The 13,355-nt window shown below is 47.9% G+C and overlaps 4 protein-coding genes across 4 annotated transcripts; 2 read left to right on the top strand and 2 right to left on the bottom strand.

Moving 5' to 3' along the window:
• The first annotated feature begins 13 nt into the window (after window positions 1–13).
• Window positions 14–3,420, top strand: E1B28_010520 (uncharacterized protein). Its single transcript, XM_043155490.1, has 11 exons — window positions 14–253; window positions 314–749; window positions 803–925; window positions 990–1,315; window positions 1,370–1,486; window positions 1,544–1,612; window positions 1,683–1,971; window positions 2,037–2,411; window positions 2,466–2,663; window positions 2,718–3,067; window positions 3,122–3,420. The coding sequence occupies exons 2-11, from the start codon at window positions 574–576 to the stop codon at window positions 3,358–3,360; spliced, it is 2,262 nt and encodes a 753-aa protein (XP_043007959.1). The 5' UTR covers window positions 14–253; window positions 314–573; the 3' UTR covers window positions 3,361–3,420.
• A 346-nt stretch (window positions 3,421–3,766) lies between these two features.
• E1B28_010521 (uncharacterized protein) lies at window positions 3,767–7,270 on the top strand. The gene is made up of 11 exons (XM_043155491.1): window positions 3,767–4,051; window positions 4,111–4,558; window positions 4,620–4,742; window positions 4,809–5,134; window positions 5,198–5,314; window positions 5,372–5,440; window positions 5,501–5,789; window positions 5,850–6,233; window positions 6,294–6,491; window positions 6,545–6,897; window positions 6,964–7,270. Exons 2-11 carry the CDS (start codon window positions 4,386–4,388, stop codon window positions 7,200–7,202), a joined length of 2,271 nt encoding a protein of 756 aa, XP_043007960.1. The 5' UTR covers window positions 3,767–4,051; window positions 4,111–4,385; the 3' UTR covers window positions 7,203–7,270.
• Window positions 7,271–7,645: 375 nt separating this feature from the next.
• On the bottom strand, window positions 7,646–8,677 carry E1B28_010522 (uncharacterized protein; the record flags this gene model as incomplete). Its single annotated transcript, XM_043155492.1, has 4 exons — window positions 7,646–7,685; window positions 7,740–7,962; window positions 8,225–8,541; window positions 8,673–8,677. 4 exons carry the CDS (start codon window positions 8,675–8,677, stop codon window positions 7,646–7,648), a joined length of 585 nt encoding a protein of 194 aa, XP_043007961.1.
• A 2,540-nt stretch (window positions 8,678–11,217) lies between these two features.
• E1B28_010523 (uncharacterized protein) lies at window positions 11,218–11,999 on the bottom strand (the record flags this gene model as incomplete). The annotated part of the gene is made up of 4 exons (XM_043155493.1): window positions 11,218–11,397; window positions 11,450–11,591; window positions 11,648–11,810; window positions 11,918–11,999. 4 exons carry the CDS (start codon window positions 11,997–11,999, stop codon window positions 11,218–11,220), a joined length of 567 nt encoding a protein of 188 aa, XP_043007962.1.
• Between the last annotated feature and the right edge of the window lie 1,356 nt (window positions 12,000–13,355).

A 13,355-nucleotide genomic window follows, 5' to 3' on the forward strand; every position in this document is an offset into this window, starting at 1 on the left:
TGGGTGGCAGAACATTCACTCCCTTTTATCCTCCTCAGCGACTTTGCCGTTCTCTTTGTATTCCTTTGAACAAGTGTAATGGTCTCCTGCATGTTTACGCATCGGGCCCTTTTGGGGTAAACAAAAGCTTACAGGTCTATGGCAATTTAGAAGCCTTGTGGAGAGCAGGAGCTCTAGCGCTCATGCATAAAGGCGGCGTTTTGAGAACCTGGTGGCGAAGCACATCTGTAATTGACTGTAAACCGAGAGCGAGGTGAGCTCTTCTTTCTTCATCTTTAACCAAATTGCCTAGAAGTTTGACCTTTATCCCCAGGGACAAGCCTCGTGTTATAACCTTTTTTTGGGGAGAAGAATACCACTGTCCCATTAAACGCCTGACGACCGTATGCCCTGGCGCTCAGTAGTTCAATCGAAGTTCTTCTAAATCGAAGGGAGGACAGCTTGGAGAATCAGTTCGAGAATCATTGTAGGAGACGCCCAAAAATACCTTACAAAAGGTCGACTTTTGACTCCTTTTTCACCAACAAAGTCAAAGCCCCCACGCTTTGTCTGGCTGTCGTCTCCAAACTCACAATGCCAAGCTCTCCCTCCGACGACGACTCGTCTAGCGTAGTCTCCGCAATGACTTCATCCTCGAATGAACCTCCTACTAAGACGGCATCAACACCCGCTGTCGGCTTGTCCAGTGCTACGCTTTCGCAAGGACGACGCAAATTGCTCGAGCTGACAAACAGGCTCTTGAATACAGGGTACGTCGCCTGCTGGATGTCTCTCTTTGAATTCTCACCGAGACCGTTGACAGGGTGCAACTCGATATCGACATTCCTCGTATTGCAGTCATAGGCAATCAAAGTGCAGGAAAATCATCCTTGATTGAGGCTATTTCTGGTATCACTCTTCCAAGAGCCTCTGGGACCTGTACTCGGTACCTATTTTACATTTCCTTCTTTCCATATCATTCAAGTCGGCTGACTTGTGGTTACTACAAGGTGCCCCACCGAATGCCGTTTAATGAACTCTCAGAATGGTCCTTGGAAGTGTGTAGTCTTCCTTCGCACTCTGTACGACGCGTCTGGTCAATTGCTACGCCAAGCGAAGAACGAGGCCTTCGGAAGTCCAATTTATAACAAGGCAGAGGTTGAGGACCGTATCCGCAGGGCACAAGTTGCGATTCTCAACCCCAAGATTTCCCACGCAGAAATTTTGGAAGGAGATGTCGATTCTTATGTTGGCAGCAATACATTCTCTGCTAATTGCGTTGCTCTGGAGATCAGCGGACCAGATGTAGCTGATCTGTCTTTTTGCGATCTTCCTGGTAAGTTTTTGTGCATACCATGTTTGTGTCAACTGAGGATAACACTCCTCGCAGGTCTCATTCGATCGACGCGTGATGGCAACTCGAGGGATATCGAGTTGGTCGAACGAATGGTGGAGTCCTATATCAAAAAGCCCAGCTGTATCATCTTGCTCACTGTTTCGTGCGAGAGTGAGTACCGATAGTAACTTTACTTCATCTTGTTAAATTTTTTCCTTTCTTCCTCAGCCGACCACATGAATCAAGGAGCGCTTCATCTTGCTAAGAAATTTGACCCCAACGGTGAACGTACTGTCGGTAAGATTGTACCTCCTACCCTTACTGCGTGGATGCCATGCAATTGATGCACGGGTTTTTTTCCATTCAGGTGTCCTCACCAAACCCGATAGAATTGATCAAGGGGATGAGAACGCGTGGCTTGGTTTCATTCGTGGCGAAGAGCAGTGTTTGCATAACCATTGGTTCTGCGTGAAGCAGCCTAGCACCTCCGAACTAAACAAAGGCGTAACTTGGGCCGAAGCTAGGAAGCGGGAGAGTGATTTCTTTTCGATGACAGCACCTTGGTGTGACTTGGATGCGATGTATCAGAAGTACCTCCGGACGTCTAACCTTGTGGATCGTCTTAGTATTATCCTTTCTGATCTCATTGCGAAACGGTGAGTGGCCTTCAATTTCATTGTTCAGCGACTCGGCAAAAGTTGACGATACGTATCGAGTGTAGGCTACCCGAAATTCGCCGTGAACTTGAAAACGCAATACAAGAGACCAAGGATACTCTCCGAAAGCTTCCGAAAGCTCCATCAAACGATCCCCTCAATGAGATTTCTACTATGCTGTATGAATTCAGTGCAGATATTCGCAAGTTCGTCGAGGGCGTTCCGAATCCCAAGGGGCTACATCAGACTATTCGACCATTCCAAGAGCACTTCAGGCTTACGATCCAACACACCCGACCTCATTTTATACCGTACGAACTACGATGTGGTGGACGTTCTATCCCTCGGCCTTCTTTCATCGAGCATGAGGAGCAAGAGGCTGAAGGAGAGGACGAGGAGGGATCGATCTACCTCGAGGAGGTTCTGCAAAGGGCGAACGAGTAAGCTCTGTCTCTCAACTACTTTGGATTCGCAATGCTGAATTCTCCTTTCAGCGGTCGTACCAGAGAACTACCCGGAAACCATCCGTACGTTGTCGAGGAATCTTTCGTCTCTGAAATTACCGCACGATGGGACGACCCTACACAGAGGTTCTGCAAGGAAGCGTATGAGACGATTCTCGACAAGGTTGTCGTTGTTATTGAGAAACATTTTGGTGATTTTGGGCAAGGACAGCTTGAGAGGCGCATCAGGTGGGTCGGAGAGGTGTTCATGATTCTATTGACTGATGGTCTTTGTGTTCAAAGTAACATCGTCCAAGAACACATGCGAAAGCGATACGAAGAGACGAAGGACCGTTTACAATGGCTCGTCAAACTAGAGGCTCGGCCATCCACCTCGAACACCCACTATTTCACGGATTACCGTGACAAATTCCTTGATTTCTACCACGGATTGAGGCAACGGGACAGAAATCCTCAGTTGATTGAGATGTGTTTGGGGAATGGACAGAGCTTGGAGGTTCGGAATGCGCTTTCTCAGCTTGCAGGCTTGGGGATCTCCGAGCTAAAACCCAAAGACCTTCAACGTTTGTTGCCTCGGGACGAGATGGAGCCGGCTCTCAAGATCATGGCCGAAATCAGGGCTTATTTCCAAGGTAAAACCTTTCCCATTTCTGCAATGTCGCTGATTCTCCTTTCCCTGTTCCCAGTTGCCTACAAACGATTCGCGGACAACGTTCCCCTCGTGATTGATCACGAGTTGATTTGGGGTTTGGAGAGGAACCTTCTCGAAGTTTTGTTTGAGAAGCTGAAGATTCATACAGCAGATGGACCTGAGATATGTCGGGAGTTTGCTGAAGAAAGTTCCGTGATTGCGGATCGTCGCGAAGAGCTTTCCACGAAGCTGGAGCGGTTGCGAATCGCTAGTCAGGAATTGACGAAGATGTAAATTTTTAGGATTATATACTGGCGCTACCAATGTAGCTCTTTTTGGCTTGCTCTTCTCAACTACTGATCTTTTGAACTGCGAAGGCTTGTGTCGTGTAACAACTGTCGAGCTTTAAGGTAGGCTTCAAGCGGATCCGGGAACATCACGTGTCAAAGCGTGACAAACAAGCGTGAAAAATAGTATTTCTATATCAACTACTGTAGATAGACAGATATTCCAAATTGGACTCCGTCAAGGTCTCAGAAAATAGTTTCCCGATGGCGTGACGGAGCCCGATTTTGCTATTTTTGAGTTTTCACTGAGTTGATATCAATTCTGTCTGACCGCGCGCGTTACAATCCGACGTCTGGTAGACGCGCCTTATCAGGGCTAGTCACATCACATGATGTTCCCGGATCCGCTTGAAGCCTACCTTAACTTTTCCTTTCTACTCTGATCTCGGTGTCTATGACTATACTTCTTAGCCTCCAAGACTATTCTTTCCATCTCTGGCTAGATTCATTCTGTCCGCCTCAATACGGCTTGTGACTCTCACCAAAGGCCTGCGAATCAGAAATCGAATTTCACGCAATTTCAGTGATACGGCCAAGCGTTGGCGCTTTTTCTACACGGAAAACGATAATTCGTATTGAAATTTACCTCTGCTGCGCACCTAGGACTGAAACGAAAGTTCAGAGGCTGGGACTGACATGTGGGTGTTCATTTCGTTATGGAGATCCGAGAATCGAAATATCTTAGTGCTTAAAAAAGGCATCCGCATCGTAATACTCTATTTACAGTGAATCCAATAACCTTTATACTTTTTCTCGTTGGTTGCATTCTAGTAACAACCATGACGAAGAGAGTGGTGATGAACTTGGGAAGATAAGGATATGCTTTTTGGCCGCTCGCTGCGGATACACCCATAGTGCGGGAGGAGGAAAGCATATCGAATCACCAGACGCCCACAAGTAGCCTTAAAAACTCGAACTTGGTTCGCTTCAAATCATACACCCGACCACCCACATACTCGTCCTTGTCAATCCATGACCACTGCATCTAACACGACCGTTGACTCTGACTCTGCCGGCGCTGCGTCCGCCAATACTGCTTCAGACAATGTGGCCTCTGAGCAGGCTGCCGTTGGCTTGTCTAACGCTCAGCTCTCGCAAGGCCGCCGAAAAATGCTTGACTTGATCAATAGGTTGCTCAATACAGGGTAAGGCTAGCCTTTGGGCTTCTCCGTATCATCTCCTCACTTATTTGATCCTCTGAACCAGTGTTCAACTTGACATCGATATACCTCGCATTGCCGTTATAGGTAATCAAAGCTCAGGAAAGTCCTCCCTGATCGAAGCGATCTCTGGAACCACCCTTCCGCGAGCATCTGGAACGTGTACAAGGTATGGATCCGGACGTGCACCTCGCTTTCGAACACCCTCCACTGATCATTACCCCTTCTCTCTCAGATGTCCAACCGAATGTCGTTTAATGTACTCCTCCGAGCCTTGGAAATGCGTCGTGTCACTTCGGATACTCACCGACAGTAACGGGCAAGTTCTTGGACAAGCGAGAAACGAACCCTTCGGAGCTCCGATTTACAACAAGGCCGAAGTTGAGGAGCGTGTTCGTAGGGCACAACTCGCGATCTTGAACCCCAACATTCCTCGTCAGGAGATCTTGGAGGGAGACGGATACGTGGACAACGTGAAAGGCAGTTCCTTCTCCGCCAACTGTGTTGCTTTGGAGATCAGTGGTCCCAACGTTGCGGATTTGGCTTTCTGTGATCTTCCAGGTGAGGTTTTACTTTGATTTGTTTCAATTTGTTCGTCTCGAGTTAACTGTTGATCTCTCGCAGGTCTCATACGATCCACGAATGATGGGAATTCTAGGGATATCGAGTTGATTGAAGGAATGGTGGAATCCTACATCCAAAAGCCTAGCTGCATTATCTTGTTGACGGTTTCGTGCGAGAGTAGGGGATCATCTACTTCATTCACTTCTACACTGGTCCTGACTTCATCCTCTCTAGCCGATTTCATGAATCAAGGTGCTCTACATCTTGCCAAGAAGTTCGATCCGAAAGGAGAACGCACAGTCGGTGAGATGATCACCGATCTTTGTGCTATCGCTCCTTATTGATTTTTTTCGCCTTGAAAAGGGGTCTTGACAAAGCCAGACAGGATTGAGACTGGCGACGAAAATGACTGGCTTGGGTTCATTCGTGGAGAGACTCAGCCGTTGCTCAATGGCTGGTTCTGCGTCAAACAACCAAGCACATCGGACCTGCTGAAGGGCATAACGTGGACAGAGGCGAGAGTGAAGGAGAACGATTTTTTCTCGACGACAGCTCCCTGGCGCGACTTGGAATTGATGCTGCAAAAGCACCTTCGAACTCCCAATCTAGTTGGACGACTGAGCACGATACTCTCTGATTTGATCGCGAAAAGGTAAAGGTAACACTTGGAATAACGTTTGTTCGGGAATCTGACTCCACTTCTTACCAATAGGCTCCCAGAGATACGCCGCGAATTGGATACCGCGATTCAGAATGCCAAGAATGCCGTCCTAAAGCTTCCAAAAGCACCTTCAGCCGATCCACTCAACGAAATTTCCTCCATGATATTCACCTTCATGGCCGATGTCAACCGGCATGTAGATGGTGTTCCGAATCGCGGTGGTCTGCATCAGACTATCCGACCGTTTCAAGAGGCATTCAGGTCGAAAATCCGTATGACGGCGCCCAACTTCAAACCATACGAATGTCGCGATGGTCTACGCGCCATGCCTCCACCGCCTTTCATCAAACACGAGGAAGAGAAGATTGAGGACAGCTTGGTTGGGAGTGAATTTGAAGCGATATACCTCGAAGAGGTACTGCGCAGGGCGAATGAGTAAGTCAATACTTGTGCCCTTGCGTTATGTTTCAGTAACTAACCGGCCTTGTTTTACAGCTCGCGCACTCGGGAATTACCAGGGAACCATCCCTATCTCGTTGAAGAGGCTTTTGTTTCCGAAATCACCGCGCAGTGGGCCACCCCTACGCAAACTTTCTGCAGGGAAACATACGAAGCGGTTCTCCGACAAGTCGTTGATCTCGTCAAAAGCTATTTCAGCGAGTTCGGTCAAGGTCAACTCGAGCGTCAGATGAGGTAAGAATGATTTACCATTCATTTCATGAGGACCGATTCTGAGTGTTCCTCAGCAATATCGTCCAGGATCATTTGCGCCAACGGTACGAACAGACGAGAGATCGTCTTGAGTGGTTGGTCAAACTTGAAAATCGACCATGTACTTCGAACATGCATTACTTCGCTGACTATCGGGACAAGTTCTTTGGGTTTTACAAGGGACTGCGTCAACAAGACAAGAACCCCGAGCTCTTTAAGGACTGCTTGAAGAACCCAAAACAGTCGATTTATCTACGAGAAGCACTGGCATCTCTTACTTCCTTGGGATTTGATTCAGTCAAACAATCTGATCTTCAAAAATTGTTGCCTGGGGATGAGATGGACCCCGCACTCAAGATCATGGCGGAAGTTAGGGCGTATTTCCAAGGTGACCGTCCTCGTGCAAGCTGATTAACGATAGATACTAATTTAATCCCTCGAAACTTTGTTTCAGTGGCTTACAAGCGATTTGCGGACAATGTACCCCTTGTCATCGACTACGAACTGATTCAAGGTCTGGAAAGAGATTTGCTACCGACTTTGTTTGCAAAGTTGGGCATTCACGGCGCCAATGGTCCAGAGATTTGTCGCGAGTTTGCGGAGGAAAATTCCATGATTGCGGATAATCGAGAAGCGTTGTCAAAGAAGCTGGAGAGGTTGCAAGTTGCTAGCCAAGAGTTGACGAAACTCTAGTTACCATTGTTAGAGACATCTTGTTACTGTGTGTAGAACTGTCAGTATGTGCTATGATTCTTGCCAAATGTGTTTCCGAATGGCTATCGTCGCATGTCACCAAAACAACCGTTGCCAATAGTACTGAATAAATCATGAACGAACTCTATATATGCACATTTGACAGACTACAGTCGAATTATACACGAAGAGGTACATTCAATTTCAGACGCCCTTATCCCTTTCCTCGCTGTAGTTACCTTCCCTACCCGGTCTCGAATGCAAAGATCTACGTCGATCGGAGCCCAAGCCTTTCCTTCAGTTAGCTGCATGACCTTTTTGTTCTGTAGCGTTAATTCAACGCGCTCCGATCCTTCCTAACGTCTACCATACAGAACAGCTTTCGATACATGTCAACAAAGAATCCCTCTGCAAATAGATGATCTAACCATATCGCAAACTCTTCAAGCTTCTCTTCTCCTTTTGAGCTTTCCTTTCCCGTCGCTGGAGTAGTATAAGTTAAGGAAGACATCGACAGGCAAAATAAGAACGACGCACCTGAACATCTGGACTTTCTCTTGCGGCCATCCTTTTTCACCGCGTTCCGGTGCACTTTGCGACTCGCCACAGCTTGCCAGGGGAAGGATTTTGGCTTCTTTCCTTTCCTTTTGAACATACAGAACTCCTTGTCTTATCTGATTATAGACGCCTGAGAACTTGGTAGCACCAACTTTGGATTGGACAAGGTCCCGCAATTCGACAGAGACATCCTTGGGCTCGGCTACATGGGATTGCATTAGATAATGGCGAGGCTCATGCCATTCGTAACTACTCACACATCTTCGGATCGTGTATCGTGTCGTCTTCAGTGATACGGTACACCGGAGAGAGAATATGAACGAGGAATCGTTAAAGTACGCCGCTTTCAAGATACGATGCCATCACTGCAAACCAGCGTAACACTGCCATGGGTCGATTGACCCAGTTACTCTGAACGACGTCAGATAATCGTGTCTGATACCAAACTAGAGATGTTGACTTACTGGCATCGATGCCTTGTTCCCTCGCAATGATCGCAGATCGCATTTGGTACGATAGTAATGGATTCCCATTCGATTGCTGATCGGAAGTCGCCTCGTCATCCTCTTCAGTCTCTGCAGCCTCGTTGGCTTCCAGGGGAATAGCGGCAAAACATTTGCCGATGAAGAATAGATTCTTCACTACTTGTAGATCAAGTGCATCATCCAGATGTTCACTTTTCAACTGCAACGAGAGACCGCGAGCAGCCGTTTTCGTGCCATCATATGGAAGTGGCGAGAATATCGAGTCTGAAGCAGAAGTTTGACGACGACTTTCCAATCTAAACCTTCGTTTTCAGAAGGCATGATACGAGTGGGGAATATAGTTTCCCGAGAACTATATGCATCTAATCAGGGACCGATGTTTGGCGATGGTGGAGGTTCTGCGGGTTGGTTTAGCGTTATAGAGAACTTCATTATGTTGGGGGATGAATGATACTGCGGATTCGCTGCATGAGTGAGCGCTTGGTGTCATGTGCTGCGGTATAATATGATATAGTAGGATAGTAGAAGTTGTAGCTCGGAAGGGGGAGAACTTGAGAACTTGAAGTGCCAAAGTAACACAAAAGTGGTGTATTTCCGTGACGGGGACGATACGGCTGACCAGTGACTAGATGTGTCCTCTGCCCAACATCCAGTTACTGGTGGGTTCAACAAGCTGGTCAGCAACGGCATTTGGTTGGCGTTTGGTCTTCTCTCGTCCTGGACGCCGAACTTATCCCATCAACATCAAGCAGTGCGAATTCCGTTTCATGTGTGATGAGAATTCGTATTCGCGGTCTCTGGTAGCCGTGAATAAACAGAGGCTTCTGGACCCGAGAGCCTTGGGCATCGAGGTGAAGGCAGCTTGAGTGACGAAGGTCGAAAACGATGTGTTGAGAATAGGGAATCGGTGGGAGGGCTGGCGTCGAGGTACATCCGGCGGGATGGATATCTGTTAGGAATACGTTGAATGATTAGTCTTCAAAGAGCTTAGATTACAAAGACACGACTCACCAGAGGTTCCTCAAGATGACAGGGATATTTCAAGTTGCATGGAACACGTCCAACCACCACTCATAGTCTGCTGGCGACCGACACCATATGAACAACAGACCAGCTTGTAGCTCCTACTCACTGTAGTTACAGGGTTCGAAAGTGTTCTGTGCGACCTCTTTGTTCAGCGGACAAACCTCGGTGCGATGATGGAGGACAAGTTCAAGTTGTGGGCGCTTAGTGAACCACCTTCCTCTCTAAATCTCTCCCACAACCTAATTTCAGTCATCATTCCGTAGGCAACAACGACAATATCCGACTGACCAGACAATAAAAGAGCGGGGTAGCTTTTGAGTAGCCTCGATGTGGGTGGAGCAAACATGGCCGGCCCAACGTTCGGATGTTGCCATCCTCTTTTCTCTTCTACCGCATAGAAAGCATTTGTAAACCCAATTAGATATACAAATACCGGATCGAAGATCTCAGCGCAGAGCTGGATGCGAATGAAATGGGAAAAAGCAACAAGACATCAAAGGAGGATTGGATTGGGGGAAAGTGGGCTGCATGGCTAGGAATCGACCAGAACAACGCAGTCAATGACATTTACACGTCTCGGACGGTTTTACATTGTCTCCCACTGGCAAGGTCTCCAAAATCTGGCCCACGTTCTCAAACCTAGATCCATAAGTTCGGTGTTATGGCGTGTCGCCTCTTCCTTGTCCTCACTGCTTCCCAGCCTCCCCTCCACACAAGCTCAAGCTCATATGCATACTTGTTATCCCTCCCTAATTTACCTTCCCTCAGCCCGTTCTCTTCATACCCATACCTCCTGTCCACCTCCCCCCCTTGTACAACAGCTACCCTGATCAAATCCACAAATCCACCCCATCCCTTCCGACACATGTCGACCCAGAACCGGCGGGGCCCGTGTCTTGTTGGGATGGAAGGGCATGCATGTAGCTGAACGAATCGTATTCGGTGGTCAGAGTCGAAGGCTTTCCATCAAACCTCGCTCCCGAGTCTCTAGACCCCCATGCAGTACTCCGGTGCTGAAGCTACTGCAACTGCTATCTATCGCCAACATCGACCTCGCTGCTCGAAGTGTTCTCTGTCCCCTCACTTTCATCAACCTCCCTCTCATTCCTCATTCTGCCGTGGTATCACTATCAGCAACTCATACACCTCGCCCTCGATTAGCTTGTTTTAAGCAATTCCAGTCAGCCAACCGTCTACTTGCCTTAACAGAGGTTGCTCTATAACTTGAACCTTCATTCCGACTACTCACGAACCTCTGGCATAACACTCCTTCGGCCATGCTTGCCTCCCTTCACCGGCTGCACAATGGCAGATCGCGCGTCGCGCGTCAATATGTCAATACTCATTGATCCTTTCGATATCCTCGCCGGTTGGAGGAATGGTGCCCCTCGGATCCGTGTCGGGCCCTTATGCTGACCAGGTTACAAATCGACATACATATATCGATCTCAAGTCTGCAGTCATAAACAACCAACTTGCTGGAAAGTATCCGTCGTTTACCATGCGGATTTGGTCGTTGGTATCGCTCTTCTGAGAGCATCCAGTGGGATGTGCCGTTTGTCTTATTTTCTCAGCTATCCCATTAAATGCCCAGGCCAAGCGAAGAAAGGAGAACCCATCCGATTCGTGGTGAGGTCAAGGAAATGCATTCTCAGAATCGTAATCATAAACTCTGACAGCATGGGGGAGACCCATATTATATATGTACCATATACGAACTCAAAACGACAAAGCATAGCAGATAATGAATAGCAAAAGATAGCAAGTGCGGAACATAACCGAAGATAGCGATAGAAGTGTTGGGGACAGTGCGGGTTCCTTTACGTCCGGGCACTGCACCATGTTAGGAATGCTGTTTACAGTTTAGGTGCTGTTGAGAAAGCGATCATGGGGTTGGAGCGAACAAGCCGGGCAACGTCCGATCCATGATTGATATCGATAAGAGATTAAATCTCTGCGTTGTAAGGACGTGGAGAATAGTCCTCATACTGTGCAAGTGAACGGAACGGGCTTTCATAGGCAGATGCAAAGAATGCAGTTTGAGGTGGCAACCTCGTCGTTGTCGAGAACTGCCGTCGATATTGTTCTGCCCCAAGGTGACTTCGGAGGTTTCGTTCGTGGGCGGTCTTGAAAAAGTATATCAGCAGAAAAAAGTAGATCACCTGGAGGAGAACGTACGAGGATCCTACACTTCAGTTCCTCACATTTGGTATGATAATAGGCAATATCGAACATCAATGCGGGGTGGAAACCGAGACATGTCTTCCAAGACGAGCCTTGGAGACTTTTCTCGCGGATATGGGTAGCCTCAATTCTAAGACTGACAAAAATCGTCAGTTATCAAGCAGTCGTTGTGTACAGTGAATGGGGAGGAACCTGAGATAGTCATTCGCAATATCATCCCAATCTGGCACGTCGCGCTCTGCAGCTTGATAGGTATCGTCGAGGATCCTCGAAGCTAGGTCTAATTCGAATGGGGTGATGCAAGGGCAGATGACGGATCTGAGGTAGCGGTAGAGTCCAAAGAGTCCTGTACAGACTTTTTCAATGTTAGCAACTTGGGCCAAAGCGCTAATAAGCGTCGACCCAGGCGCCGCCCTCAGGGCGCTTGCTGAGCCGAGGCGCTGAGGAAGAGAGAGCGCTTACCGAGTACGACCACAGTCAACTGGCCATTGTTGGCGAGCCCCGCCCAATTTTGGATCTCGTCTCTGTCGTTGATGACTGCCATTGCTTTCCGTTCTTCTCCTTCTTTTTTTTGAGAGGGTACCACTGGAAGGAGGAAAGGGAAGGACTCGGGCGCTTTTTCAGCGCTACCTCAATTTATGGTAAGTGCGGCGGTATATTTTTGAACTAATTTTTTTTGACCCTGTTTATTCACAATCAAGTATGTACAGCATTTAGATCTTGGTCGACCCCCGGCTAGCTCTCGACCCCGTAGTCGACGCTTCGTCGTAGAACTTGACTCTATAATTAGACGACAATGAACGACTCGTCGGAAGATTCGGAAAGAGCTTGGACGACTCACTCTCGACATCACTTTCCACCGTTCCCTGATTCATGACCAAGCAACCACTTCAAACTATCTCTACCACCTCTCAGAATGAATCTATTAATGCGGAATTAGTGCAAGAGACCCAGCTCGACCAGCAAACTCCTTCAATCTCTTACTATATGACCACTCCTCAACCTTTCTCCTCCACACCAGATCGACTTCACCTGCGACAAAGCGTAGCAAGCAATCTAATCGACTCTTTACCCTTGGTTGAAGTCTCTGTCTCCGTCTCCAACACTCTATTCGTCTTCTTGACCAACACAGGTTGAGCAATCATCTTCCATCCTCCCCATCCAAGTTCACTCAAAACTCCGTGAAGCTTGAGCGTGAAGCTGTCCATCTCTTCATCCTCCTACAGTCGAGCCAAATAACCACGACCAGATGACATCCAAGAAACTCTTATCACCTGCCGTCAGCAGCGCTGACGATGATTTCAGGAGAGAGGGTTGTAACTCTGCTGGAACGGACGCTGGCAATACGCCGTATACTAGCTGTGTAATATTTTGGTTGGCAAGTCGAGACTCGAGACCCATTACGGACCGACGCGATGAAGGCTGCGGCGACTTCCATTACACGTCATAAACGTTCGGAGTCGTGGGACGAGGCGTTGGCAAATTCCTTTAGGACAATGTCAGTTATCGCGCTGAATTAGTCTGCTCCTTTTACGTGGTGAATGAAGAAGGGTGTAAAGCGAAACCACGTTTTCTCCACAAGAGAGGTAGTGGCTCATTGACGATGGTGTAACTGTATGAAGCGTTTGAGATACAGCCTGCGAGAATGTTAATCAAAGAAAAACCACAACGCGGAGAACAGACCAACCTTTCAAGCAGACACGAAACGCCGCCCAACAGCATCCTCAATGTCTCTCAAGTCCTCTACTATCAACAGAACGACCTTCTCTCTCAAGCTCGCCTTCACCTTCCTGAGAACCGAACCCCAAACTTCTGCCATGCATGGTCCGTTGAATCTCTGGTAAACATTTGGGAAGAGTTTCGCGAAGAGATAAGCATGTCAATTCGAGGATATCCGGGC

Source organism: Marasmius oreades, chromosome 6, assembly GCF_018924745.1.
Source record: "Marasmius oreades isolate 03SP1 chromosome 6, whole genome shotgun sequence".
Lineage (NCBI taxonomy): Eukaryota > Fungi > Basidiomycota > Agaricomycetes > Agaricales > Marasmiaceae > Marasmius > Marasmius oreades.

Bases quoted from the DNA above. Each gene is read 5' to 3' on its own strand.
- E1B28_010521 (XM_043155491.1), top strand. From the start codon at position 4,386: ATGACCACTGCATCTAACACGACCGTTGACTCTGACTCTGCCGGCGCT. The intron at 4,559-4,619 runs GTAAGGCTAGCC...CCTCTGAACCAG, and splicing joins AATAGGTTGCTCAATACAGG to TGTTCAACTTGACATCGATA. The intron at 6,234-6,293 runs GTAAGTCAATAC...CTTGTTTTACAG, and splicing joins GTACTGCGCAGGGCGAATGA to CTCGCGCACTCGGGAATTAC.
- E1B28_010520 (XM_043155490.1), top strand. From the start codon at position 574: ATGCCAAGCTCTCCCTCCGACGACGACTCGTCTAGCGTAGTCTCCGCA. The intron at 1,972-2,036 runs GTGAGTGGCCTT...TATCGAGTGTAG, and splicing joins TCTGATCTCATTGCGAAACG to GCTACCCGAAATTCGCCGTG. The intron at 3,068-3,121 runs GTAAAACCTTTC...CCCTGTTCCCAG, and splicing joins AATCAGGGCTTATTTCCAAG to TTGCCTACAAACGATTCGCG.